General features: G+C 55.3%; 1 protein-coding gene across 1 annotated transcript in view; it reads left to right on the top strand.

The window, feature by feature from the left end:
- The window catches only part of SPAG17 (sperm associated antigen 17), a 531,742-nt gene that overhangs the window by 316,888 nt on the left and 191,990 nt on the right, over window positions 1-22,864 (top strand). Inside the window, exons 12-13 of the mRNA XM_073668734.1 lie at window positions 18,362-18,475; window positions 18,985-19,135. Coding sequence (XP_073524835.1) covers window positions 18,362-18,475; window positions 18,985-19,135 — 265 coding nt within the window. The remainder of the gene's footprint in view (window positions 1-18,361; window positions 18,476-18,984; window positions 19,136-22,864) is intronic.

The following is a 22,864-nucleotide window of genomic DNA, read 5'->3' on the forward strand; positions in this document are numbered from 1 at the left end:
GTTGTAGGGAGGTCATACAGGCACGTGGAGGCCACACACAATACTCAGCCTCATCAGGAGCATGCCCAGGCGTTGTAGGGAGGTCATACAGGCACGTGGAGGCCACACACAATACTCAGCCTCATCAGGAGCATGCCCAGGCGTTGTAGGGAGGTCATACAGGCACGTGGAGGCCACACACAATACTCAGCCTCATCAGGAGCATGCACAGGCGTTGTAGGGAGGTCATACAGGCACGTGGAGGCCACACACAATACTCAGCCTCATCAGGAGCATGCCCAGGCGTTGTAGGGAGGTCATACAGGCACGTGGAGGCCACACACAATACTCAGCCTCATCAGGAGCATGCCCAGGCATTGTAGGGAGGTCATACAGGCACGTGGAGGTCACACACAATGCTCAGCCTCATCAGGAGCATGCCCAGGCGTTGTAGGGAGGTCATACAGGCACGTGGAGGCCACACACAATACTCAGCCTCATCAGGAGCATGCCCAGGCGTTGTAGCGAGGTCATACAGGCACGTGGAGGCCACACACAATACTGAGCCTCATCAGGAGCATGCCCAGGCATTGTAGGGAGGTCATACAGGCACGTGGAGGCCACACACAATACTGAGCCTCATCAGGAGCATGCCCCGGCGTTGTAGGGAGGTCATACAGGCACGTGGAGGCCACACACAATACTGAGCCTCATCAGGAGCATGCCCAGGCGTTGTAGGGAGGTCATACAGGCACGTGGAGGCCACACACAATACTCTGCCTCATCAGGAGCATGCCCAGGCGTTGTAGGGAGGTCATACAGGCACGTGGAGGCCACACACAATACTCAGCCTCATCAGTAGCATGCCCAAGCGTTGTAGGGAGGTCATACAGGCACGTGGAGGCAACACACAATACTCAGCCTCATCAGAAGCATGCCCAGGCGTTGTAGGGAGGTCATACAGGCACGTGGAGGCCACACACAATACTCAGCCTCATCAGGAGCATGCCCAGGTGTTGTAGGGAGGTCATACAGGCACGTGGAGGCCACACACAATACTCAGCCTCATCAGGAGCATGCCCAGGCGTTGTAGGGAGGTCATACAGGCACATGGAGGCCACACACAATACTCAGCCTCATCAGGAGCATGCGCAGGCATTGTAGGGAGGTCATACAGGCACGTGGAGGCCACACACAATACTCAGCCTCATCAGGAGCATGCCCAGGCGTTGTAGGGAGGTCATACAGGCACGTGGAGGCCACACACAATACTCAGCCTCATCAGGAGCATGCCCAGGCGTTGTAGGGAGGTCATACAGGCACGTGGAGGCCACACACAATACTCAGCCTCATCAGGAGCATGCCCAGGCGTTGTAGGGAGGTCATACAGGCACGTGGAGGCCACACACAATACTCAGCCTTATCAGGAGCATGCCCAGGCATTGTAGGGAGGTCATACAGGCACGTGGAGGTCACACACAATGCTCAGCCTCATCAGGAGCATGCCCAGGCGTTGTAGGGAGGTCATACAGGCACGTGGAGGCCACACACAATACTCAGCCTCATCAGGAGCATGCCCAGGCATTGTAGGGAGGTCATACAGGCACGTGGAGGCCACACACAATACTGAGCCTCATCAGGAGCATGCCCAGGCATTGTAGGGAGGTCATACAGGCACGTGGAGGCCACACACAATACTCAGCCTCATCAGGAGCATGCCCAGGCGTTGTAGGGAGGTCATACAGGCACGTGGAGGCCACACACAATACTCAGCCTCATCAGGAGCATGCCCAGGCGTTGTAGGGAGGTCATACAGGCACGTGGAGACCACACACAATACTCAGCCTCATCAGGAGCATGCCCAGGCGTTGTAGGGAGGTCATACAGGCACGTGGAGGCCACACACAATACTGAGCCTCATCAGGAGCATGCCCAGGCGTTGTAGGGAGGTCATACAGGCACGTGGAGGCCACACACAATACTCAGCCTCATCAGGAGCATGCCCAGGCGTTGTAGGGAGGTCATTCAGGCACGTGGAGGCCACACACAATACTCAGCCTCATCAGGAGCATGCCCAGGCGTTGTAGGGAGGTCATACAGGCACGTGGAGACCACACACAATACTCAGCCTCATCAGGAGCATGCCCAGGCGTTGTAGGGAGGTCATACAGGCACGTGGAGGCCACACACAATACTCAGCCTCATCAGGAGCATGCCCAGGCGTTGTAGGGAGGTCATTCAGGCACGTGGAGGCCACACACAATACTCAGCCTCATCAGGAGCATGCCCAGGCGTTGTAGGGAGGTCATACAGGCACGTGGAGACCACACACAATACTCAGCCTCATCAGGAGCATGCCCAGGCGTTGTAGGGAGGTCATACAGGCACGTGGAGACCACACACAATACTCAGCCTCATTAGGAGCATGCCCAGGCGTTGTAGGGAGGTCATACAGGCACGTGGAGACCACACACAATACTGAGCCTCATCAGGAGCATGCCCAGGCGTTGTAGGGAGGTCATACAGGCACGTGGAGGCCACACACAATACTGAGCCTCATCAGGAGCATGCCCAGGCATTGTAGGGAGGTCATACAGGCACGTGGAGGCCACACACAATACTCAGCCTCATCAGGAGCATGCCCAGGCGTTGTAGGGAGGTCATACAGGCACGTGGAGACCACACACAATACTCAGCCTCATCAGTAGCATGCCCAGGCGTTGTAGGGAGGTCATACAGGCACGTGGAGACCACACACAATACTCAGCCTCATCAGGAGCATGCCCAGGCGTTGTAGGGAGGTCATACAGGCACGTGGAGGCCACACGCAATACTCAGCCTCATCAGGAGCATGCCCAGGCGTTGTAGGGAGATCATACAGGCACGTGGAGGCCACACACAATACTCAGCCTCATCAGGAGCATGCCCAGGCGTTGTAGGGAGGTCATACAGGCACGTGGAGGCCACACACAATGCTCAGCCTCATCAGGAGCATGCCCAGGCGTTGTAGGGAGGTCATACAGGCACGTGGAGGCCACACACAATACTCAGCCTCATCAGGAGCATGCCCAGGCGTTGTAGGGAGGTCATACAGGCACGTGGAGGCCACACACAATACTCAGCCTCATCAGGAGCATGCCCAGGCGTTGTAGGGAGGTCATACAGGCACGTGGAGACCACACACAATGCTCAGCCTCATCAGGAGCATGCCCAGGCGTTGTAGGGAGGTCATACAGGCACGTGGAGGCCACACACAATACTCAGCCTCATCAGGAGCATGCCCAGGCGTTGTAGGGAGGTCATACAGGCACGTGGAGGCCACACACAATACTCAGCCTCATCAGGAGCATGCCCAGGCGTTGTAGGGAGGTCATACAGGCACGTGGAGGCCACACACAATACTGAGCCTCATCAGGAGCATGCGCAGGCATTGTAGGGAGGTCATACAGGCACGTGGAGGCCACACACAATACTGAGCCTCATCAGGAGCATGCCCCGGCGTTGTAGGGAGGTCATACAGGCACGTGGAGGCCACACACAATACTGAGCCTCATCAGGAGCATGCCCAGGCGTTGTAGGGAGGTCATACAGGCACGTGGAGGCCACACACAATACTCTGCCTCATCAGGAGCATGCCCAGGCGTTGTAGGGAGGTCATACAGGCACGTGGAGGCCACACACAATACTCAGCCTCATCAGTAGCATGCCCAAGCGTTGTAGGGAGGTCATACAGGCACGTGGAGGCAACACACAATACTCAGCCTCATCAGAAGCATGCCCAGGCGTTGTAGGGAGGTCATACAGGCACGTGGAGGCCACACACAATACTCAGCCTCATCAGGAGCATGCCCAGGCGTTGTAGGGAGGTCATACAGGCACATGGAGGCCACACACAATACTCAGCCTCATCAGGAGCATGCGCAGGCATTGTAGGGAGGTCATACAGGCACGTGGAGGCCACACACAATACTCAGCCTCATCAGGAGCATGCCCAGGCGTTGTAGGGAGGTCATACAGGCACGTGGAGGCCACACACAATACTCAGCCTCATCAGGAGCATGCCCAGGCGTTGTAGGGAGGTCATACAGGCACGTGGAGGCCACACACAATACTCAGCCTCATCAGGAGCATGCCCAGGCGTTGTAGGGAGGTCATACAGGCACGTGGAGGCCACACACAATACTCAGCCTTATCAGGAGCATGCCCAGGCATTGTAGGGAGGTCATACAGGCACGTGGAGGTCACACACAATGCTCAGCCTCATCAGGAGCATGCCCAGGCGTTGTAGGGAGGTCATACAGGCACGTGGAGGCCACACACAATACTCAGCCTCATCAGGAGCATGCCCAGGCATTGTAGGGAGGTCATACAGGCACGTGGAGGCCACACACAATACTGAGCCTCATCAGGAGCATGCCCAGGCATTGTAGGGAGGTCATACAGGCACGTGGAGGCCACACACAATACTCAGCCTCATCAGGAGCATGCCCAGGCGTTGTAGGGAGGTCATACAGGCACGTGGAGACCACACACAATGCTCAGCCTCATCAGGAGCATGCCCAGGCGTTGTAGGGAGGTCATACAGGCACGTGGAGGCCACACACAATACTCAGCCTCATCAGGAGCATGCCCAGGCGTTGTAGGGAGGTCATACAGGCACGTGGAGGCCACACACAATACTCAGCCTCATCAGGAGCATGCCCAGGCGTTGTAGGGAGGTCATACAGGCACGTGGAGGCCACACACAATACTCAGCCTCATCAGGAGCATGCCCAGGCGTTGTAGGGAGGTCATACAGGCACGTAGAGACCACACACACAATACTCAGCCTCATCAGGAGCATGCCCAGGCGTTGTAGGGAGGTCATACAGGCACGTGGAGGCCACACACAATACTGAGCCTCATCAGGAGCATGCCCAGGCATTGTAGGGAGGTCATACAGGCACGTGGAGGCCACACACAATACTGAGCCTCATCAGGAGCATGCCCCGGCGTTGTAGGGAGGTCATACAGGCACGTGGAGGCCACACACAATACTGAGCCTCATCAGGAGCATGCCCAGGCGTTGTAGGGAGGTCATACAGGCACGTGGAGGCCACACACAATACTCTGCCTCATCAGGAGCATGCCCAGGCGTTGTAGGGAGGTCATACAGGCACGTGGAGGCCACACACAATACTCAGCCTCATCAGTAGCATGCCCAAGCGTTGTAGGGAGGTCATACAGGCACGTGGAGGCAACACACAATACTCAGCCTCATCAGAAGCATGCCCAGGCGTTGTAGGGAGGTCATACAGGCACGTGGAGGCCACACACAATACTCAGCCTCATCAGGAGCATGCCCAGGTGTTGTAGGGAGGTCATACAGGCACGTGGAGGCCACACACAATACTCAGCCTCATCAGGAGCATGCCCAGGCGTTGTAGGGAGGTCATACAGGCACATGGAGGCCACACACAATACTCAGCCTCATCAGGAGCATGCGCAGGCATTGTAGGGAGGTCATACAGGCACGTGGAGGCCACACACAATACTCAGCCTCATCAGGAGCATGCCCAGGCGTTGTAGGGAGGTCATACAGGCACGTGGAGGCCACACACAATACTCAGCCTCATCAGGAGCATGCCCAGGCGTTGTAGGGAGGTCATACAGGCACGTGGAGGCCACACACAATACTCAGCCTCATCAGGAGCATGCCCAGGCGTTGTAGGGAGGTCATACAGGCACGTGGAGGCCACACACAATACTCAGCCTTATCAGGAGCATGCCCAGGCATTGTAGGGAGGTCATACAGGCACGTGGAGGTCACACACAATGCTCAGCCTCATCAGGAGCATGCCCAGGCGTTGTAGGGAGGTCATACAGGCACGTGGAGGCCACACACAATACTCAGCCTCATCAGGAGCATGCCCAGGCATTGTAGGGAGGTCATACAGGCACGTGGAGGCCACACACAATACTGAGCCTCATCAGGAGCATGCCCAGGCATTGTAGGGAGGTCATACAGGCACGTGGAGGCCACACACAATACTCAGCCTCATCAGGAGCATGCCCAGGCGTTGTAGGGAGGTCATACAGGCACGTGGAGGCCACACACAATACTCAGCCTCATCAGGAGCATGCCCAGGCGTTGTAGGGAGGTCATACAGGCACGTGGAGACCACACACAATACTCAGCCTCATCAGGAGCATGCCCAGGCGTTGTAGGGAGGTCATACAGGCACGTGGAGGCCACACACAATACTCAGCCTCATCAGGAGCATGCCCAGGCGTTGTAGGGAGGTCATACAGGCACGTGGAGGCCACACACAATACTCAGCCTCATCAGGAGCATGCCCAGGCGTTGTAGGGAGGTCATTCAGGCACGTGGAGGCCACACACAATACTCAGCCTCATCAGGAGCATGCCCAGGCGTTGTAGGGAGGTCATACAGGCACGTGGAGACCACACACAATACTCAGCCTCATCAGGAGCATGCCCAGGCGTTGTAGGGAGGTCATACAGGCACGTGGAGGCCACACACAATACTCAGCCTCATCAGGAGCATGCCCAGGCGTTGTAGGGAGGTCATTCAGGCACGTGGAGGCCACACACAATACTCAGCCTCATCAGGAGCATGCCCAGGCGTTGTAGGGAGGTCATACAGGCACGTGGAGACCACACACAATACTCAGCCTCATCAGGAGCATGCCCAGGCGTTGTAGGGAGGTCATACAGGCACGTGGAGACCACACACAATACTCAGCCTCATTAGGAGCATGCCCAGGCGTTGTAGGGAGGTCATACAGGCACGTGGAGACCACACACAATACTGAGCCTCATCAGGAGCATGCCCAGGCGTTGTAGGGAGGTTATACAGGCACGTGGAGGCCACACACAATACTGAGCCTCATCAGGAGCAAGCCCAGGCATTGTAGGGAGGTCATACAGGCACGTGGAGGCCACACACAATACTCAGCCTCATCAGGAGCATGCCCAGGCGTTGTAGGGAGGTCATACAGGCACGTGGAGACCACACACAATACTCAGCCTCATCAGTAGCATGCCCAGGCGTTGTAGGGAGGTCATACAGGCACGTGGAGACCACACACAATACTCAGCCTCATCAGGAGCATGCCCAGGCGTTGTAGGGAGGTCATACAGGCACGTGGAGGCCACACGCAATACTCAGCCTCATCAGGAGCATGCCCAGGCGTTGTAGGGAGATCATACAGGCACGTGGAGGCCACACACAATACTCAGCCTCATCAGGAGCATGCCCAGGCGTTGTAGGGAGGTCATACAGGCACGTGGAGGCCACACACAATGCTCAGCCTCATCAGGAGCATGCCCAGGCGTTGTAGGGAGGTCATACAGGCACGTGGAGGCCACACACAATACTCAGCCTCATCAGGAGCATGCCCAGGCGTTGTAGGGAGGTCATACAGGCACGTGGAGGCCACACACAATACTCAGCCTCATCAGGAGCATGCCCAGGCGTTGTAGGGAGGTCATACAGGCACGTGGAGACCACACACAATGCTCAGCCTCATCAGGAGCATGCCCAGGCGTTGTAGGGAGGTCATACAGGCACGTGGAGGCCACACACAATACTCAGCCTCATCAGGAGCATGCCCAGGCGTTGTAGGGAGGTCATACAGGCACGTGGAGGCCACACACTATACTCAGCCTCATCAGGAGCATGCCCAGGCGTTGTAGGGAGGTCATACAGGCACGTGGAGGCCACACACAATACTCAGCCTCATCAGGAGCATGCCCAGGCGTTGTAGGGAGGTCATACAGGCACGTAGAGACCACACACACAATACTCAGCCTCATCAGGAGCATGCCCAGGCGTTGTAGGGAGGTCATACAGGCACGTGGAGGCCACACACAATACTCAGCCTCATCAGGAGCATGCCCAGGCGTTGTAGGGAGGTCATACAGGCACGTGGAGGCCACACACAATACTCAGCCTCATCAGGAGCATGCCCAGGCGTTGTAGGGAGGTCATTCAGGCACGTGGAGGCCACACACAATACTCAGCCTCATCAGGAGCATGCCCAGGCGTTGTAGGGAGGTCATACAGGCACGTGGAGACCACACACAATACTCAGCCTCATCAGGAGCATGCCCAGGCGTTGTAGGGAGGTCATACAGGCACGTGGAGGCCACACACAATACTCAGCCTCATCAGGAGCATGCCCAGGCGTTGTAGGGAGGTCATTCAGGCACGTGGAGGCCACACACAATACTCAGCCTCATCAGGAGCATGCCCAGGCGTTGTAGGGAGGTCATACAGGCACGTGGAGACCACACACAATACTCAGCCTCATCAGGAGCATGCCCAGGCGTTGTAGGGAGGTCATACAGGCACGTGGAGACCTCACAATACTCAGCCTCATCAGGAGCATGCCCAGGCATTGTAGGGAGGTCATACAGGCACGTGGAGACCACACACAATACTGAGCCTCATCAGGAGCATGCCCAGGCGTTGTAGGGAGGTCATACAGGCACGTGGAGGCCACACACAATACTGAGCCTCATCAGGAGCATGCCCAGGCATTGTAGGGTGGTCATACAGGCACGTGGAGGCCACACACAATACTCAGCCTCATCAGGAGCATGCCCAGGCGTTGTAGGGAGGTCATACAGGCACGTGGAGACCACACACAATACTCAGCCTCATCAAGAGCATGCCCAGGCGTTGTAGGGAGGTCATACAGGCACGTGGAGACCACACACAATACTCAGCCTCATCAGGAGCATGCCCAGGCGTTGTAGGGAGGTCATACAGGCACGTGGAGGCCACACACAATACTCAGCCTCATCAGGAGCATGCCCAGGCGTTGTAGGGAGGTCATACAGGCACGTGGAGGCCACACACAATACTCAGCCTCATCAGGAGCATGCCCAGGCGTTGTTGGGAGGTCATACAGGCACGTGGAGGCCACACACAATGCTCAGCCTCATCAGGAGCATGCCCAGGCGTTGTAGGGAGGTCATACAGGCACGTGGAGGCCACACACAATACTCAGCCTCATCAGGAGCATGCCCAGGCGTTGTAGGGAGGTCATACAGGCACGTGGAGGCCACACACAATACTCAGCCTCATCAGGAGCATGCCCAGGCGTTGTAGGGAGGTCATACAGGCACGTGGAGACCACACACAATGCTCAGCCTCATCAGGAGCATGCCCAGGCGTTGTAGGGAGGTCATACAGGCAAGTGGAGGCCACACACAATACTCAGCCTCATCAGGAGCATGCCCAGGCGTTGTAGGGAGGTCATACAGGCACGTGGAGGCCACACACAATACTCAGCCTCATCAGGAGCATGCCCAGGCGTTGTAGGGAGGTCATACAGGCACGTGGAGGCCACACACAATACTCAGCCTCATCAGGAGCATGCCCAGGCGTTGTAGGGAGGTCATTCAGGCACGTGGAGGCCACACACAATACTCAGCCTCATCAGGAGCATGCCCAGGCGTTGTAGGGAGGTCATACAGGCACGTGGAGACCACACACAATACTCAGCCTCATCAGGAGCATGCCCAGGCGTTGTAGGGAGGTCATTCAGGCACGTGGAGGCCACACACAATACTCAGCCTCATCAGGAGCATGCCCAGGCGTTGTAGGGAGGTCATACAGGCACGTGGAGGCCACACACAATACTCAGCCTCATCAGGAGCATGCCCAGGCGTTGTAGGGAGGTCATACAGGCACGTGGAGACCACACACAATGCTCAGCCTCATCAGGAGCATGCCCAGGCGTTGTAGGGAGGTCATACAGGCAAGTGGAGGCCACACACAATACTCAGCCTCATCAGGAGCATGCCCAGGCGTTGTAGGGAGGTCATACAGGCACGTGGAGGCCACACACAATACTCAGCCTCATCAGGAGCATGCCCAGGCGTTGTAGGGAGGTCATACAGGCACGTGGAGGCCACACACAATACTCAGCCTCATCAGGAGCATGCCCAGGCGTTGTAGGGAGGTCATTCAGGCACGTGGAGGCCACACACAATACTCAGCCTCATCAGGAGCATGCCCAGGCGTTGTAGGGAGGTCATACAGGCACGTGGAGACCACACACAATACTCAGCCTCATCAGGAGCATGCCCAGGCGTTGTAGGGAGGTCATACAGGCACGTGGAGGCCACACACAATACTCAGCCTCATCAGGAGCATGCCCAGGCGTTGTAGGGAGGTCATTCAGGCACGTGGAGGCCACACACAATACTCAGCCTCATCAGGAGCATGCCCAGGCGTTGTAGGGAGGTCATACAGGCACGTGGAGACCACACACAATACTCAGCCTCATCAGGAGCATGCCCAGGCGTTGTAGGGAGGTCATACAGGCACGTGGAGACCACACACAATACTCAGCCTCATTAGGAGCATGCCCAGGCGTTGTAGGGAGGTCATACAGGCACGTGGAGACCACACACAATACTGAGCCTCATCAGGAGCATGCCCAGGCGTTGTAGGGAGGTCATACAGGCACGTGGAGGCCACACACAATACTGAGCCTCATCAGGAGCATGCCCAGGCATTGTAGGGAGGTCATACAGGCACGTGGAGGCCACACACAATACTCAGCCTCATCAGGAGCATGCCCAGGCGTTGTAGGGAGGTCATACAGGCACGTGGAGACCACACACAATACTCACCCTCATCAGGAGCATGCCCAGGCGTTGTAGGGAGGTCATACAGGCACGTGGAGACCACACACAATACTCAGCCTCATCAGGAGCATGCCCAGGCGTTGTAGGGAGGTCATACAGGCACTTGGAGGCCACACACAATACTCAGCCTCATCAGGAGCATGCCCAGGCGTTGTAGGGAGGTCATACAGGCACGTGGAGGCCACACACAATACTCAGCCTCATCAGGAGCATGCCCAGGCGTTGTAGGGAGGTCATACAGGCACGTGGAGGCCACACACAATGCTCAGCCTCATCAGGAGCATGCCCAGGCGTTGTAGGGAGGTCATACAGGCACGTGGAGGCCACACACAATACTCAGCCTCATCAGGAGCATGCCCAGGCTTTGTAGGGAGGTCATACAGGCACGTGGAGGCCACACACAATACTCAGCCTCATCAGGAGCATGCCCAGGCGTTGTAGGGAGGTCATACAGGCACGTGGAGACCACACACAATGCTCAGCCTCATCAGGAGCATGCCCAGGCGTTGTAGGGAGGTCATACAGGCACGTGGAGGCCACACACAATACTAAGCCTCATCAGGAGCATGCCCAGGCGTTGTAGGGAGGTCATACAGGCACGTGGAGGCCACACACAATACTCAGCCTCATCAGGAGCATGCCCAGGCGTTGTAGGGAGGTCATACAGGCACGTGGAGACCACACACAATACTCAGCCTCATCAGGAGCATGCCCAGGCGTTGTAGGGAGGTCATTCAGGCACGTGGAGGCCACACACAATACTCAGCCTCATCAGGAGCATGCCCAGGCGTTGTAGGGAGGTCATACAGGCACGTGGAGGCCACACACAATACTCAGCCTCATCAGGAGCATGCCCAGGCGTTGTAGGGAGGTCATACAGGCACGTGGAGGCCACACACAATACTCAGCCTCATCAGGAGCATGCCCAGGCGTTGTAGGGAGGTCATACAGGCACGTGGAGGCCACACACAATACTCAGCCTCATCAGGAGCATGCCCAGGCGTTGTAGGGAGGTCATACAGGCACGTGGAGGCCACACACAATGCTCAGCCTCATCAGGAGCATGCCCAGGCGTTGTAGGGAGGTCATACAGGCACGTGGAGGCCACACACAATACTCAGCCTCATCAGGAGCATGCCCAGGTGTTGTAGGGAGGTCATACAGGCACGTGGAGGCCACACACAATACTCAGCCTCATCAGGAGCATGCCCAGGCGTTGTAGGGAGGTCATACAGGCACGTGGAGGCCACACACAATGCTCAGCCTCATCAGGAGCATGCCCAGGCGTTGTAGGGAGGTCATACAGGCACGTGGAGGCCACACACAATACTCAGCCTCATCAGGAGCATGCCCAGGCGTTGGAGGGAGGTCATACAGGCACATGGAGGCCACACACAATACTCGGCCTCATCAGGAGCATGCCCAGGCGTTGTAGGGAGGTCATACAGGCACGTGGAGGCCACACACAATACTCAGCCTCATCAGGAGCATGCCCAGGCGTTGTAGGGAGGTCATACAGGCACGTGGAGGCCACACACAATACTCAGCCTCATCAGGAGCATGCCCAGGCGTTGTAGGGAGGTCATACAGGCACGTGGAGGCCACACACAATACTCAGCCTCATCAGGAGCATGCCCAGGCGTTGTAGGGAGGTCATACAGGCACGTGGAGGCCACACACAATACTCCGCCTCATCAGGAGCATGCCCAGGTGTTGTAGGGAGGTCATACAGGCACGTGGAGGCCACACACAATACTCAGCCTCATCAGGAGCATGCCCAGGTGTTGTAGGGAGGTCATACAGGCACGTGGAGGCCACACACGATACTCAGCCTCATCAGGAGCATGCCCAGGTGTTGTAGGGAGGTCATACAGGCACGTGGAGGCCACACACAATACTCAGCCTCATCAGGAGCATGCCCAGGCGTTGTAGGGAGGTCATTCAGGCACGTGGAGGCCACACACAATACTCAGCCTCATCAGGAGCATGCCCAGGCGTTGTAGGGAGGTCATACAGGCACGTGGAGGCCACACACAATACTCAGCCTCATCAGGAGCATGCCCAGGTGTTGTAGGGAGGTCATACAGGCACGTGGAGGCCACACACAATACTCAGCCTCATCAGGAGCATGCCCAGGCGTTGTAGGGAGGTCATACAGGCACGTGGAGGCCACACACAATGCTCAGCCTCATCAGGAGCATGCCCAGGCGTTGTAGGGAGGTCATACAGGCACGTGGAGGCCACACACAATACTCAGCCTCATCAGGAGCATGCCCAGGCGTTGGAGGGAGGTCATACAGGCACATGGAGGCCACACACAATACTCGGCCTCATCAGGAGCATGCCCAGGCGTTGTAGGGAGGTCATACAGGCACGTGGAGGCCACACACAATACTCAGCCTCATCAGGAGCATGCCCAGGCGTTGTAGGGAGGTCATACAGGCACGTGGAGGCCACACACAATACTCAGCCTCATCAGGAGCATGCCCAGGCGTTGTAGGGAGGTCATACAGGCACGTGGAGGCCACACACAATACTCAGCCTCATCAGGAGCATGCCCAGGCGTTGTAGGGAGGTCATACAGGCACGTGGAGGCCACACACAATACTCCGCCTCATCAGGAGCATGCCCAGGTGTTGTAGGGAGGTCATACAGGCACGTGGAGGCCACACACAATACTCAGCCTCATCAGGAGCATGCCCAGGTGTTGTAGGGAGGTCATACAGGCACGTGGAGGCCACACACGATACTCAGCCTCATCAGGAGCATGCCCAGGTGTTGTAGGGAGGTCATACAGGCACGTGGAGGCCACACACAATACTCAGCCTCATCAGGAGCATGCCCAGGCGTTGTAGGGAGGTCATTCAGGCACGTGGAGGCCACACACAATACTCAGCCTCATCAGGAGCATGCCCAGGCGTTGTAGGGAGGTCATACAGGCACGTGGAGGCCACACACAATACTCAGCCTCATCAGGAGCATGCCCAGGCGTTGTAGGGAGGTCATACAGGCACGTGGAGGCCACACACAATACTCAGCCTCATCAGGAGCATGCCCAGGCGTTGTAGGGAGGTCATACAGGCACGTGGAGGCCACACACAATACTCAGCCTCATCAGGAGCATGCCCAGGCGTTGTAGGGAGGTCATACAGGCACGTGGAGGCCACACACAATGCTCAGCCTCATCAGGAGCATGCCCAGGCGTTGTAGGGAGGTCATACAGGCACGTGGAGGCCACACACAATACTCAGCCTCATCAGGAGCATGCCCAGGTGTTGTAGGGAGGTCATACAGGCACGTGGAGGCCACACACAATACTCAGCCTCATCAGGAGCATGCCCAGGCGTTGTAGGGAGGTCATACAGGCACGTGGAGGCCACACACAATGCTCAGCCTCATCAGGAGCATGCCCAGGCGTTGTAGGGAGGTCATACAGGCACGTGGAGGCCACACACAATACTCAGCCTCATCAGGAGCATGCCCAGGCGTTGGAGGGAGGTCATACAGGCACATGGAGGCCACACACAATACTCGGCCTCATCAGGAGCATGCCCAGGCGTTGTAGGGAGGTCATACAGGCACGTGGAGGCCACACACAATACTCAGCCTCATCAGGAGCATGCCCAGGCGTTGTAGGGAGGTCATACAGGCACGTGGAGGCCACACACAATACTCAGCCTCATCAGGAGCATGCCCAGGCGTTGTAGGGAGGTCATACAGGCACGTGGAGGCCACACACAATACTCAGCCTCATCAGGAGCATGCCCAGGCGTTGTAGGGAGGTCATACAGGCACGTGGAGGCCACACACAATACTCCGCCTCATCAGGAGCATGCCCAGGTGTTGTAGGGAGGTCATACAGGCACGTGGAGGCCACACACAATACTCAGCCTCATCAGGAGCATGCCCAGGTGTTGTAGGGAGGTCATACAGGCACGTGGAGGCCACACACGATACTCAGCCTCATCAGGAGCATGCCCAGGCGTTGTAGGGAGGTCATACAGGCACGTGGAGGCCACACACGATACTCAGCCTCATCAGGAGCATGCCCAGGCGTTGTAGGGAGGTCATACAGGCACGTGGAGGCCACACACAATACTCAGCCTCATCAGGAGCATGCCCAGGCGTTGTAGGGAGGTCATACAGGCACGTGGAGGCCACACACAATACTCAGCCTCATCAGGAGCATGCCCAGGCGTTGTAGGGAGGTCATACAGGCACGTGGAGGCCACACACAATACTGAGCCTCATTTTGACTTGTTTTAAGGACATTACATCACAGTTGGTTCAGCCTGTAGTGTTTTTCCACTTTAATTTTGGGGGTGACTACACATCCAGGCCTCCATTGGTTAATAAATGTGATTTCCTTGATGATTTTTGTGTGATTTTGTTGTCAGCACATTCAGCTTTATACAGAACAAAGTATTCAATGAGAAGATTTCATTCATTCAGATCTAGAATGGGGTATTTCACTGTTCCCTTTATTTTTTTGAGCAGTGTATATATATGCACAGTGGCTTGTGAAAGTATTCATCCCCTTGGAATTTTTCATGTTTTGCTTCGTCACAACCTGGAATTTCACAGTTTTTTTGTGGATTTGCATCAGTTCATGTAAAGAACATGCCGACAACTATGAACAAGTTTTCTTTTTATGATGAAGCAAACAACAAATAGGACAAAATAACTGAAAGCTTCAGTGTGCATAACTATTCACCACCTAAAGTCAGTACTTTGTGAAGCCTCTTTTTGGGGCAATTACAGATACAAGTCACTTTGGATAAGTCTCTATCAGCTTTGCACATCTGGCCACTGGGATTTTTGCCCATTCCTCAAGGCAAAACTGCTCCAGGTTCTTCAGGTTAGATGTTTCCTCTGGTGAACAGCGATCTTCATGTCTGACCACAGATTCTCCATTGGAAGGTCTGGGCTGTGACTCGGCCACTCCAGAACATTTACACTTTTCCCCTTAAACCACTCGAGTGTTGCTTTAGCAGATGCTTTGGGACATTGTCTTGTTGGAAGCTGAACCTCTGTCCCAGTCTCAAATCACTGACAGAATGAAACAGGTTTTGCTCAAGAATATCCTTGTATTTCGCACCATCCTTCATCCCCTTGACCCGGACCATTTTTCATGTCCCTGCTACCGGAAAACATCTACACAGCATGATGCTGCCACCGCCATGTTTCACTGTGGGGATGGTGTTCTTGGGGTGATGAGCTGTGTTGGTTTGGCACCAGACATAGCGTTTACCTTGGTGGCCAAAAAGTTCAACTTTGGTCTCATCTCACCACATCACCTTCCTCCATACATTTGGAGAGAATCCCACGTGTCTTTTGGCAAGCTCAAAATGAGCCTTACAATTTTTGTTTGTAAGTAAAGGCTTTTTTCTCGCCATTCTTCCATAAAGGCCACCTGTATGGAGTGTACAGCTTATTGTAGTCGGATTGACAGATCTAGTCTCTGCTTGGGTACTCTGCAGCTCCTTCAGGGTTACCTTTGATCTCTGCGCTGCCTCTCTGTTTAATGCCATCCTTGCCCGAGCTGAGAGTTTGGTGGGCGCACTCTCTTGGCAGGTTTGTTGTGCCATGTTCTTTCTATTTGATGATGATGGATTTGATGGTGCTCCGGGGGATCATCAGAGATTGGGAGATTTTTTTATAACCCATCTCTGACTTGTACTTCTCAACAACTTTGTGCCTGACTTGTTTGGACTTCTCCTTGGTCTTTATGGTGTTGTTTGGAGATCTACTTGGTCTTCATGGTGATGTTTGAAGATCTCTTTGGTCTTCATGGTGTTGTTTGGAGATCTCTTTGGTCTTCCTGGTGTTGTTTGGAGATCTCCTTGGTCTTCATGGTGGTGTTTGGAGATCTCCTTGGTCTTCATGGTAGTGTTTGGAGATCTCCTTGGTCTTCATGGTGTTGTTTGGAGATCTCCTTGGTCTTCATGGTGTTGTTTGGAGATCTCCTTGGTCTTCATGGTGTTGTTTGGAGATCTCTTTGGTCTTCCTGGTGTTGTTTGGAGATCTCCTTGGTCTTTATGGTGTTGTTTGGAGATCTACTTGGTCTTCATGGTGATGTTTGAAGATCTCTTTGGTCTTCATGGTGTTGTTTGGAGATCTCTTTGGTCTTCCTGGTGTTGTTTGGAGATCTCCTTGGTCTTCATGGTGGTGTTTGGAGATCTCCTTGGTCTTCATGGTAGTGTTTGGAGATCTCCTTGGTTTTCATGGTGTTGTTTTGAGATCTCCTTGGTCTTCATGGTGTTGTTTGGAGATCTCCTTGGTCTTCATGGTGTTGTTTGGAGATCTCTTTGGTCTTCCTGGTGTTGTTTGGAGATCTCCTTGGTCTTCCTGGTGTTGTTTGGAGATCTCCTTGGTCTTCATGGTGTTGTTTGGAGATTTCTTTGGTCTTCCTGGTGTTGTTTGGAGATCTCCTTGGTCTTCATGGTGTTGTTTGGAGATATCCTTGGTCTTCGTGGTGATGTTTGAAGATCTCTTTGGTCTTCATGATGTTGTTTGGAGATCTCTTTGGTCTTCATGGTGATGTTTGGAGATCCCCTTGGTCTTCATGGTGTTGTTTGGAGATCTCCTTGGTCTTCATGGTGTTGTTTGGAGATCTCCTTGGTCTTCATGGTGTTGTTTGGAGATCTCCTTGGTCTTCATGGTGGTGTTTGGAGATCTCCTTGATCTTCATGGTGGTGTTTGGAGATCTCCTTGGTCTTCATGGTGGTGTTTGGAGATCTCCTTGGTCTTCATGGTGTTGTTTGGAGATCTCCTTGGTCTTCATGGTGTTGTTTGGAGATCTCCTTGGTCTTCATGGTGGTGTTTGGAGATCTCCTTGGTCTTCATGGTGGTGTTTGGAGATCTCCTTGGTCTTCATGGTGGTGTTTGGAGATCTCCTTGGTCTTCATGGTGGTGTTTGGAGATCTCCTTGGTCTTCATGGTGGTGTTTGGAGATCTCCTTGGTCTTCATGGTGGTGTTTGGAGATCTCCTTGGTCTTCATGGTGGTGTTTGGAGATCTCATTGGTCTTCGTGGTGTTGTTTGGAGATCTCCTTGGTCTTCATGATGGTGTTTGGTTAGTGGTGTCTCTTGTTAATGGTGTTGCAGCCTCTGTGGTCTTTCAGAGAAGGTAAAGTGTATATACTGACAGACATGTGACATTAGATTGCACACAGGGGGACGTCCTATCACTAAGCATGGGACTTATGAAGGTAACTGCTTGCACCAGAAATTTTTAGGGACATCATAGCAAAAGGGTTGAATACATATGCACATGCCAATTTTTAGTTATTTGATTCCATAAATGTAATTTATGCCTAGATTTTTCTCACTTCACCAATTTAGACTATTTAGTTCTGATGCTTCACACACAAATCAGATTACAAAAATATCTACACACAGATTATAATGTAAGAAAATAGGGAAAAAGCCGAGGGGGTGAATACTTTCTCAAGCCACTTTATTTATGTTGTTATACGACACCTGACGAAGAAACCTCGCTGTTCTGAGCGCTCGCTCAGTGACACCATTTGTCATTTTTTTGTAGCATTGAATGTCTCATCTATGAGATTGTTACTTTGTGTCTCTCACTGGAGCAGTGATCTTGAGTTGCTAAGTAATGACACCTCACAGTGCACATTAATACCAGCGCCTCACACAGCCCCCGATCCACGCTCAAGATGGAGATCGTCACCTTTGTGATCATATCTGCTCCACAGAACCTGTATAACGCCCTCCTGGTGAATGAGGAAGAGGAGAAGATCGTAGACGCCCAGGGACCTCGTCTGCTCAGCTACCACGACAGGATCCGGGAGAGGAGTCACCGGGTGGAGGTACGGAGCGACGAGGGAGTCTGTGTCACTGTGCGTGTATATTGACCAGAAGACAGGATAGTACATCTGTAGTGACCAGGAGTCAGTCGGAACGCCTCTGTCTAGTGACCGGGGGTCAGGACTCCTTTGTCTGATGACCAGGGGTCGGGACGCCTCTGTCTGGTGACCGGGGGTCAAGACGTCTCAGTCCTCTGTCTGGTGACCAGGGGTCGGGACGCCTCTGTCTGGTGACCAGGGGTCAGGACGCCTCAGTCCTCTGTCTGGTGACCAGGGCTCAGGACGCCTCTGTCTGGTGACCGGGTGGGAGAGGTCGTTGTGACGCTTCTGGTGACTGGAGGGTGGGGATGCCTCTGCTGTCTGGGGGGTGAGGAAGCCTCTGGGGGGTGCTGACGCCTCTGGTGTTCTGGGGTCAGGACTTCTCTGGTGACGGGGGTCAAGACGCTTCTGGTGACCCGGGAGTCTCTGGTGCGGTAATGTTGGATTTTACTATTACCTTTACTTTTCGTCAGGTCACTAAGATGATTGATCCCATTGTGGTGGAGGAGACGATGCTGCAGAAGCTTCCAGTTGTTGAGCGTCTCAGTTTTCACGGGCTGGCGCCCGAGATGAACTCCTGGAGACTGGCGCTGATACACGAGCTCATGCATTGCTGCAACGCAGGTAAATATCCGGCACACTACCCTTAATGGTATAACATGGGATGTTATCCACAGATTTTGGTTTTCGCATTTTCAATGTTTTTTGCTCTTAAAGTCCCTGTTTCTATGGTTACTTATGGAGAATTCTAAACATTCCGTATGTTATTGACGCGCCCCCTGGGCCATATTCTTTAGGGGGAATATCCGGAGCCGGATCAGATGGGAGTTGTAGTCTTCCGAGTGGCTGTGACCCGGTCCGTGCCCAGGGTGTCAAACTCAGTTGTATGTGGCAGTCCTACAGATGTTATTAAGTTCTTAATGTCGACTACGCCACCCGTTGTATTGCGGTCACTATGGCCGCCGCTGCAGCAGGGTCCGCTGAGGCTGATGGTGTAGGTGCAGCTTTTGATGGTATAACCCCCAACGGGTGGGGTATAGCCTCAGGGGGTCAGCTGCAGAGGATGGGGGTTGTGGTGGTGCAGCATAGGTGTTAAATGAAGACAGAGTCGGGTTATGCAGTTTAGGGTATTTACTCACTGCTGATGTTCCGGTCACTCCAGCTTCAAGTGACCTCCCGAGCCGTGCTGCGTCCACCAGGTCCTGGATCCAGCCAACCCCCAAGCGAGTCCGGAGCGTGACCCTGAGCTCTCCTTCTGTCCTTTCTCTGGCCGTCCCCACTAGTGATCCACCCAGGTCCAGCTCCCTCGGGCCTTCTGTTGGGAGACCCTTGGCCTTGGGTTCCCTGACCCTCCACGTGGTATGCCTTCGGGGTGGATGTGGTGGGTGGCCGTGGCAGACGCTGCCCACGGCCTCCGGTCTCTGGCTGGGGTGTGTTTTTGCCCCCCACCAGCTTGGGTTCCGGTACCCTGATGCCGACTCTTCACCCGTGGATTGGATTTGGGGTCTCAGAGTCCTCTCTTCTGCTTCCCCCTCTGGGTCTCTCTTGCTTTCTCCTCTCTCTCTCTCTGGGGCTGCTCTGCTCCTCTGCTTCTTACTCTGACAGACTGACCTGCCTGCAAAGACTGACAGACTGACCTGCCTGCAAAGACTGACCCTGATCTTTGATGGTGCCCACCTTATATACACCCTCTATGTGTGAGCTCAGGTGACCAGCACCCAATGAGCTCCTATCTTTACCCAGGCTGCTCCCCCTATCTGCCCCTACACTACTTGGGATGTACCACCCCCCTCCCACTCCAGCCAGGAACAGACTCAGTCGTACCTGCACATTTCTAAGTGGGAGTACCGTCGGCCTGTTCCTCGGAAATGGGATGTATGTAGTGCATGCAGCCTACCGAGCTCAGTTCCACACTCCATCCTTACCCGGGAGTGGAATATCACACCTCTGGGTTGAGGTGCAATACCCCTGTAGCAGCCGAATCCTCAGGGTGCTACATTCCCCCCTGGTAAATCACAGCACGTCCTCGGGCTGTAAGACATAACACCAAAACATACAAATTTTTGCATAAACATATAAAACATATAAAACATTATATATATATATATCAATATAAAACATTCTCGTCGCCTCTGGCTCCTCCTCCGGTCACTGTGCAACGTGTGACCGGGTAAAGTGCGACAGTCTCTCTAGAAAACTGGTTTTCCTATAAAACCGGTAGGGGGCGCTTTAGGACGCGCAACTATATACAAGGATATGGCCGCTCTCAGTCCTCGGCCAGGTATTAGGGAGGAATGACCGCTCTCAGTCCTCGGTCAGTGGGATTAAGGGAAATACGGGTAACAGTTCACACATGCTGGTCCCAACGGGGACTATATTAGCAACAGCAACAGTTTCAGTTTCAGTTCCAGTTCACGGTTTCAGTTCACGGTGCCCCGACGGGCAACTATATACAGCTTCTGCTTCGCTGTCCTTAGCGACGGCGTCCTCCTGCTCTTGCTTTATGGTTACCTTTGGCTTCAGACCCGTCCGGGTCCTCTTGCTCTTCCTCCTCACACCGCAGCTCTTCCTCCGTCAGGCGATGCACATGGAGGGCGTAGGGACCTTTGGCACACTTGTGCCGGGTGAAGGTGACCTCGTCCCCGATGTAAAGGTCACGACCTCTGTGTCCCTCCGGTAGGTGGGACTCAACGTCTCTTCTGGTTACGAAGATGTCGCCTAGGGTGTGGTGGTCTCGGATGAAGCCCCACCCATGCTGCAGGTTAAACTTTATCACAGTCCCGGTGGTGCGGGGACTATGCGCTGCACGGGGGTCTCTCCTGGCCCGGCTCTTCTGCTCCGCGCTCTTTACTTGAGCTTGCTGTTCTCGGACCCGCCTCTCTCTCCGCTCCCTCTCAAAGTCCTCGAGCTGTTGGCGGCAGCACTCAGCACGCTCCGCTGCAGCTGCCCGAGTCTCTTGAGTGAACCCCATAAGATCTTCTCCGGTGGGGTCCCACTCAAACTGTGCTTCCGCTAGCGGGGGCGAGATCCTCTTTACGGGCTTTGGAGCCGGGATCAGGGGTTCATCCAGGGGTCTCTCTCTCCGGAGTCGGGGATGGTGGAACTCCGGTGGCCATATAAATGGCTGCCCATCCGGGCACGTATGCTGGGCGTACAGGTCCTCTCCCAGATGCGGCACTCTTGGTCTTATGGGCGCGGTGGTGGTGGCGCCCGGGTTGCCCGGGCCTTGCGGCCAGGCCTGGGGTATCTGGAAGGTAAAGGGCACCGTAAGGACGGCGGCGCCCTGGGCTACTTGGCCCTGCGACCAGGCCGGGGGCTCCGCGGAGGTAGGGGGCGCTGTTGGTATTGCGGCGCCCGGGGGTACTAGGCCTTGCGACCAGGCTGGTGGTACTTCCTGCTTGGTCACGCTCGGGGTCGAGGCGTGTGACGTCACAGGGGTCGCGGCTCCCGTTTGAGGCCTAGTCTGCGGCGGTGACGTTGCAGCGACGGGCACGGCAGGATAGACTTCGGGCTCTGCGACGGGGAGCTGGGGCAGGTGCGTGGTTTCCCGGTTTGGGGTATAGACGTCCCCTTTACCTGCCTCCACTCGTTCGGCTCCCTTCTCGGCGCCGTCTCCGGCCTTCAGTCCTCCCGCGCCATCCTCAGAGGCGGTCTGTCTCCTCGTCTTGGGTGGCGTGCTCCGCTGACAGGTCTCGGTCTGCTGGGCCATCTCACGGCTCCACTCCGCCAACGTCTCTCGCTGCACCCGGGCCATCCTCCTTGCGAGGCCCTCCAGAGCGGTCTGTGCACACTCCCGGTCTCGGGGGAGCTGTGCTAGGACCTCCACTAGGCCTAGTGGGGTCGTTGTTTCCAGCAGGCTCCTGACCAACGGGTCGGTGCTGCTCTGCTCTCCTACAGTCGTCTCCAGCAGGCTCCTGGCCAGCGGGCCGGTGCTGCTCTGCTTTCTCGCCATCTCCGGGTAAGCTCCTCCGATACTCTTCTCCAGGCTTCTTGCCTCCGGGTGCGCTCGCTCTAGACTGCTCCAGGCGGCACCCATCTTTGTTCTCTCTCCTTTCGTCTCCTCCCACCTCGAGGGCGGTCCCGGGGCCACTTGGTGACTGTCAGCTCCAGGGGCTGTTCTTTCACGCTGACAGACACCTCTAGCATCACAGTCTCTGTTGGTGGGGGCGGTTTCCACTTTTGGCGCCATTTTCGGTCCTGGCCCACGATGGGAGGTGGCCTCTCGCCACCCTCTGGCACGCCCATAATGGCGTCCGCTCTTCCAAGGCGGGAAACCTTTGGAAATGGCGGGAATCGCTTCCCAGTGGCGGGAAACTCTGCAGATGGCGGGAAAACGCGGTTAATGGCGGACAA

The sequence above is a fragment of the Phyllobates terribilis genome, unplaced genomic scaffold, assembly GCF_046119375.1.
Source record: "Phyllobates terribilis strain yellow unplaced genomic scaffold, ASM4611937v1 Scaffold_2__4_contigs__length_985480577, whole genome shotgun sequence".
Classification (NCBI taxonomy): domain Eukaryota; kingdom Metazoa; phylum Chordata; class Amphibia; order Anura; family Dendrobatidae; genus Phyllobates; species Phyllobates terribilis.